Source organism: Anneissia japonica, unplaced genomic scaffold (genome assembly GCF_011630105.1).
Source record: "Anneissia japonica isolate Jap-2015-1 unplaced genomic scaffold, ASM1163010v1 scaffold284824_len513422_cov204, whole genome shotgun sequence".
NCBI lineage: Eukaryota > Metazoa > Echinodermata > Crinoidea > Comatulida > Comatulidae > Anneissia > Anneissia japonica.
Genome location: NW_022732066.1, coordinates 340,249 through 347,788, shown reverse-complemented (window position 1 = coordinate 347,788; position 7,540 = coordinate 340,249). Strand labels below are relative to the sequence as shown.

The 7,540-nt window shown below is 31.5% G+C and overlaps 1 protein-coding gene across 2 annotated transcripts in view; it reads left to right on the top strand.

The window, feature by feature from the left end:
* LOC117115550 (ly6/PLAUR domain-containing protein 2-like) overlaps positions 1-7,540 on the top strand; it is a 20,184-nt gene that overhangs the window by 10,047 nt on the left and 2,597 nt on the right. For both annotated transcript variants that reach the window (XM_033259396.1, XM_033259398.1), the window contains exons 2-3: positions 4,231-4,305; positions 6,587-6,702. In XM_033259396.1, the coding sequence (XP_033115287.1) occupies positions 4,257-4,305; positions 6,587-6,702 (165 nt within the window). In that variant the 5' untranslated portion in view covers positions 4,231-4,256. The remainder of the gene's footprint in view (positions 1-4,230; positions 4,306-6,586; positions 6,703-7,540) is intronic.

Genomic DNA, 7,540 nt, shown 5'->3' with positions numbered 1-7,540 from the left:
ATAATAATAATAATAATAATAATAATAATAATAATAATAATAATAATAATAATAATAATAATAATAATAATAATAATAATAATTTATTCGGAAACTACACTTTTGAAACAGTGGCACACTTCACATGATAAAGGTGCGTCTAAAAATAATACTTCAAACAGACTACAGTCCACCATGGACGCATTTTTAATATCAAGTGAACAAAAAAAAATATACATATGATAGAAAACCAAATGTAGGTAACATGAATTAGGATTACACAGTAACATGATTAACACCTAATATGTTAACAATAGCACAGTATATTGCGCATGGAGGAGCTAGAATACGATTCGATACGATTTACGGTTCACTTTTAGATCAGTGGCACCCATCACTTAGATGGTGCACCCATTAACAATATAAAATATAAGGAAAGGAAAGCAAAAATATAAATAGCATAACAAAAACAAAACCAAGCAATTTACAGTAAAGTTTTACCCTTATTAGTATAACCAAAAAAAAATCTTACTAAAATATAATAAGTAAACTGAATGAAACACACTGAGCCGCACAAAAACCTGTACTTAGAAGTCATGTGAAGTTACCGGATTATGTAATTATTTTATTTATTTATTAATTTTCTTTTTCTACGGACCAGGGCAGAATCAAAGTTAAATTCAGTATAATATTACAGGTTCTTGTACAGCTCATTGCGTTTCATCCAAGCAATATAAAGGTATTTTTTACAATATTTGTCAAAGATAAAACTTGCATCATTGTAATCAGAATCAACCAAATTGTATTTAAGAGGAAATTCATTATGGATAGACAGGTCATCAAAGAAAAGATGGTGTCTAAAATTTGCTAAACTTGAAGTAAACATATCCCAAAATATATCAAGGTTGTATTCATTAAGTTCATTTTCAACTTCCTGGAAAATTGTATCTCTAATATTGTTAAATTTACAGCATTCAAAAACAAAGTGATCTACTGTTTCTTTACAACACCTTTTACATAATTTGCAAAGACCTGTGTTTACAGTTGACCAGGCTTCTTTGCGACCTTCTAAATCAAGCGAGTTTGATCGAGCTTTAAATTTAAGAGCCACTTCTGAAAAATTACATTTGTCAAGGAGGTATACAGTAACTCAAAATTTGGTTCAGATATAGTCATTAAGTGACGACTTCCTTTGAGCATGATCAAACCTGTTTGATTTATCATATATATTATTCATTTCTTTAAAATCTTTAAAATCTTTAGTCAGTGTATGTGATAAGTTAAGATTGAAACTATCTAATAAATTACAATTACTGAGACTTTTCTTAATATTATTTAACCATTGCCATTTTGAAACATCATAAACTTGAAATATAGCTAAAAAAGTAATCTTGGCCACCTACGATCTTCCATGTTTTTTAAGTCTATTAAAGTATGTAATTCTAATGTTTGTCTGGATGGATTCTACAGAATTCCATCCTAGATCACCATAAAGGGCCTCCTTAGCAACATTTCTTGGGGATTTTATTAAAAATCTCGCCATTTGCTATTGAAGGTTTTCAATACGGTCAATAGATGTTTTACTGTTGGTAAACCAGACACTACATGCATAGTTGGTTGTGGGAAGACCGATTCTTCCAGAGTAGGTCACCATAAAAAATTCTATTAAAATCTTCTTGTTCCTTAATTATTGATCTTATATAGGCAATAAAGAGATAAACACACCTAGATATTTATGATTATCTGTTTCTTTTATGTATTTATCACCAAGATTCCATATCCTGTATTTGTTAATACGCTGTCCTGTTATAAGAACGGACGACTTATCGACTTCCATTTTTGGCCGAAATCACTTGCAGCATTCAATAATAATTCTAAGTCGTTTTCACTATTTCCAATCAAAATTACGTCGTCTGCCCAAAAGAGGCTACCAATTTTTACATTAAAAATTTCGACCCCAAGATTTCGGCTTTTGATTAATTTATTTAGTTCATTGATATACATCGTTAAAAAGAATAAGAGACAGCGGACATCCTTGTTTTACACCTTAGTTTTAAATTAGATAAACAATTTTGCTTGTGAAGGTTTTAAATTCTTAATACTTCGCTTGGCATAATTCGTACATAACTCGTAACCAACTCCGTAAAGGTCAAACCTCACTCGTGGCTAACACGAAGTAAGCTCGTATAGAGTTAATTTTCCAAGCGAATTAAATCACGCGTTTCATGAGTTTTGAACTCGGAGAACTCGTGTGACTCTTGGATGGGCTTAAGATTGTTAACGAACAATGCGTTGTGTATAAATTTCAGTGTTGCTTGTGTGAATCAAGCTATGTCGGCTATACTTGCCGACACTTTTATCAACGAATTGATGAACACAGAAAGGGAAACATTGGAATGAACAACATGGTATAATTCCTCCATGGTATTCTGATTGAATATGTTCTGTGTATTAATTTAAGACCGAAAATTTTGTTCAAATGTATTTTCTACTGTAGCTCTTTAATGCCTGTAAGATTAGTTTAAGACGTGCTGTGTTATTCTTATGGATGCACCACTTTTTGTGTGTGCCACCGATGCAAAGGTGCAATTTCCAAATAAATTGATTGATTGATTGATATAAGTGATCTTAAAGCTGTTGAACGCTTCAGAATATTATCTAAATGCAAAACAAAGTTTGATTGTTTAATTATTAGAAATGCTCTGGATTAAGGATTTAATTTTAACCTTCACGAGCAAAATTCTTTATCTAATCTAAACTAATTACTCTAGCCCCTCCATGCTCAATAAAGATACTGTGCTATTGTTAACATATTAGGTGTTAATCATGTTACTGTGTAATCCTAATTCATGTCACCTACATTTGGTTTTCTATCATGTGTATATTTTTTTGTTCACTTGATCTTAAAAATGCGTCCATGATGGACACGAAACGTCGATCCTTTTGTCAATAAATTTTGTGTTAAAATTAATTATGTCATCATCTTGTATTCTTTATTTAAAAATGTATGTACAAATCTACAACATGTAACAAATCTCCAACATACGTTCGAAATATTATGCCTATAACCAAATATTTACTTAATATTGATATAGTTATTAATAATTATTTTTTATTGGTATAACACATCATTGAATTTACAAGTTCCTTCATATATAAAATTGGAAACGTTGTCTCATTCTCATTGTTAATCGTTTATTATTATACTCGTACTTATATCTGACTTAAACATGTGAATGTTATCGGGTAAATACCTTATTCGAAGCGATGGTTTATATGGCTATAGGATTATGCTCAAAAAAAAAAAATAAAAAAATATATATATATATATATATATATATATATATAAATTAATTTTCGCTTCACATTTGATTTGTCTTTGATATTTATGCTCTATTATCTTGCTAACAAAAAATGTGTGGTCATTTCTCTGGAATTTGTGGTACATTGGTACCTTTTAAAAATATTTTGTATTTTATAATATATATGTGTATGTACATGTAGGTATATGTATATGTATATATGTATATATATGTATATATATGTATATATATGTGTATATATATGTATACAAATATTGATGTATGTATATATATATATATATATATATATATATATATGTATATATAATATGAATCATCAAAGGTACATAGGCCTATACAGTGTTTAATAAGGACATGATGGAACACAACCCTGTAGCTTTTCAACTGTATATGTATACATATATATATGTATGAGTGTGTATATATATATTTTATGTATAATCCTGTGAAAAAACATAAAGTATAATATTTATTTCACATTTTTTATTTAATTTATATTATCTTTAGTTGAGCATTTCGTTTTTGCCTTTTCTATTCATGTCATTTGCATTGTTATAAGTACTTTTATTTTAAATTGTGTACTGTATTTCTTTTGGACGCACCTTGAAAATTTTGAAGTGTGCCACTGTTAAAAAAGTGTAGTTTTCCGAATAAATTACTTACTTACTAATACAATAATGTTTGACCTTTTGATTGATGATTAAGCTTTATGTTATGGAAATATTTGTGCTGAGGATTAAATTGAGGTTTTTTATGGCATTGGCTCATGAGGGCGCGCTAAAGCATCTAGTGCCTACCACACTAAAACATTAATCAACAAAATGAGGATCGTTTCTTTTAAAAACCGATGAACATTCTAATAACCACCAGCCACTTGTTTCTCAGCATTAATTTTGCCATTTAATAATATTTGGTATTTATTTTTCAGCCTGTGTATAAAACTATTATCCTGTCATGGACTCTAAATTTCTGCTTCTGGCCATTGCCATGATGTATTTTGCTGGTAAGTTGAAGGTCATTGTTGATTACAGGTCTCCCTCCAATTAAAGACCACTTTTGGGATCGGGGTTTTAGTCGTCTTTAGCAGCTTTGGTCTCTAATTAATTAGAATCACTCTAATTAAAGACCGGCACTAAAATGGGTCATTAAATATCTCCATTTGAGGGGAATTAATAAACGATATAGTAAATGTAAGTTTGTTTTAGTTGTAAGTGTTTTAGAATGGATTATTGTATGCTGTTACTGAGTCTTAAAAAAACCATTTATCCATTCCGAAAATACAAACATTAACGTCCTACCAACAAAGTTAATGATAAAAGATAGCCATCTTTAATTGGAGGTGGTCTTTAATTGGAGGGGTCTTTAATTGGAGGGGTCTTTAATTGGAGGGAGAACTATTACTGTACTTATTTTAATGAATATACACTACTATATTATGTGGATTTATTATTAATGTTCGTATCACATTGTCTTTTTAATGTGGTATAGGCCTATATATATTTTTTAATCCACCATGGGCTTGTTTTTGTATTGCCGTTTACATTTTAACTTTATTGACAATCCTTAATTATAATATTTAAGATTGATTTTGAAAATGTTACAAAAAATGTTACGGAAGGTAACAAATAAATCTTATAAAATGTTGGCAAAGGTAAATGGCCTTCTTCAAATTAAAATTTAAACCCTTAAATTAAAAGTGTGAATACATTATTTTTTGTTTGTTTTTTTTTAAAAGTTATGCATGTGCTATTTTCCGGCTGAGGAGACATTTTTTCAACCATGGTGAAAAAAAAATGTGTTGCACCCCACTACCCGCCCACACACACTCTTATCAAAATGGCCGGACCACTTACAAAATGCTTCTGACGGCTATGTACCTTGTTTATTTTATAAAATAATTAGAAGCGCTTTACGTCGTGGATATGAGATGGGAGACATAAAAACTATATCAAATTGAGAATGCATAAAATAAACATATATAGATCTTATTGGGAACAGGTAGGGAAAACAGTTAATACATTAATTTTGTTGTTGTTTTAAAGGCGAAAATCGCTCATAAAATATCATGAGAAAATAGTTGGCGCTCAATTTTGACAATATTAGTGATGTGATGAATTTTACTACACAAGAGTGCCATTTTCGGCAATCTAGAGGGTACTATTAGAGGGTACTATTAGAGGGTACTATTAGAGGGTACTATTAGAGGGTACTATTAGAGGGTACTATTAGAGGGTACTATTAGAGGGTAGGGTACTATTAGAGGGTACTATTAGAGGGTACTATTAGAGGGTACTATTAGAGGGTACTATTAGAGGGTACTATTAGAGGGTACTATTAGAGGGTACTATTAGAGGGTACTATTAGAGGGTACTATTTCCTCAAATTGGGCGTCGACTCACGGCTTTGAAGTAGGTGAAGTGAAGTAAATACATCAGCACAATTTTTAAATATTTTCTATGGCACTACATTTACATCTCTATGGGTGCTGAAAATCGTTGATAAAAATCATGAGAAAAATTGTTGGCGCTTCATTTTGACTATAATGGTGATGTGATGAATTTTACTATATAAATTATAGGCCTAGGAGTGTAATTTCCTCAAATTTTCGCACCTCAGCCCCAACAATGGTGGGGCTGAAGTGGACGTGTACCCACTAAATGTCCCCTTCCCCACTATCAAAACAGATCTGCGCCCTTGTTTTAGTGAATTGACCTTGGTGAATTTGAACACTCATAATCCTGACACCCCCCCCACCCGTAAATTCCAGTGCAGATCCGCCCCTGCATTCAGTCATACCTGAATGACAGAAGTATACACGGTGAGAGCGTATGGAGCTCGATAATCGAACTGCAGTTTAAGAACCGAATACTGAGCTATAGCGCGCTCCATAGTTACGGCCCTCGCAGAGGTTACACACTTGCTGTTTCTACTTGTTGATGCTGGTGATGTTGTTGCCAGCCTTCAAGTCAAATCAAATGAAATCAATAGCTAACCATGGATAACACTCCGTGTCCACACGGAAAATTGAAACAATTCATAGAAAATGCAGAGTAACATACAGAATGACCGCACTAAAATGATTCTCCATATAGTGTCAGTTATTTTAAGTTCAATTAATAGGTGCTAATGATACAACTCAATTATAAACTGTTAACATTTAAAAATTGTAAACTAATGGGTAAAAGTTCATACCAGTAAAAGTGTATTTAACGTTATGATCGTTATTTTTCAGTGTTGCGTGAAGTTGTTTTTATTTATAAATTTTTGTTGTATTTCGTTCTCAGATGTTAGCAATGCTCTCATGTGTTATAACTGTACAACGATGACGGATCCGTCCTGCGGAGAAACTCTAACGAACCCCAGTAATGTCCAGCAAGTCACTTGCTCTGGAATTTGTATGGTAAGAATATAAATTTACGCAAGTACTACTGGTAAAAATATTTTAAAAATGTCATAACGCAAATGTGAGCATTGAGAAATGTCGTTTTATGAGTAGAACCTACTAGTAAAGTGGAAACCTTCGGTACCAATGGAAGCTTACACTTTACATAATACGGGATTGGGATAGTGACCATTATAAATCCTTATTTATTCCTGAGCTCTTTCTAGAAATGTAGTAGAGCTTTATCGTGTGAGCGTGGAGTGGACCTCTTATTAAAGTCAGACTCGGAGGAAAAAATGTTTAATATGTTGTAGCACTGATTTTTCTAAGAAAGAAAAAAGTTGTCAGACGAAAAACTGGGGAACGGTGAATGAGATACAGATTTTTAAATATATTTAAAAACTGGGGGAAAAGGTGTAAAAAAGGGCGGTCATTTGTCTCATTTTACTGTTCTGGTATTGCGTGTAATTGTTTTTCAAGTTTTTGACAATTGTTCATTCCTTCCTTTTTTCTGCTTCTGTCTTGTCTTTCTGTTACTTTTGCTAGTTGTATGTTCAGTGATTAAAATAAATAAAAAAAATAAAATAAAAAAAAAAAAAAAACAGGGCCGTCAATTGATAAGTATTTCAACAATGCGAATATTAAAGATAACGTTAATAGGAACCACGATCCCCATCGGGGTCTTGTTTGTGAAAAAGTACGGTAGGTGCCTCAACGAAGATTCGAACCCGGGATCTTCTACTGTCTATACAGTCAATATGATATATACTCTATAATATAAATGAAGATAGACGTTAACACTGTTAAATTATATATGAATCACTTTTCTTTGATGATTTATATATATATATATATA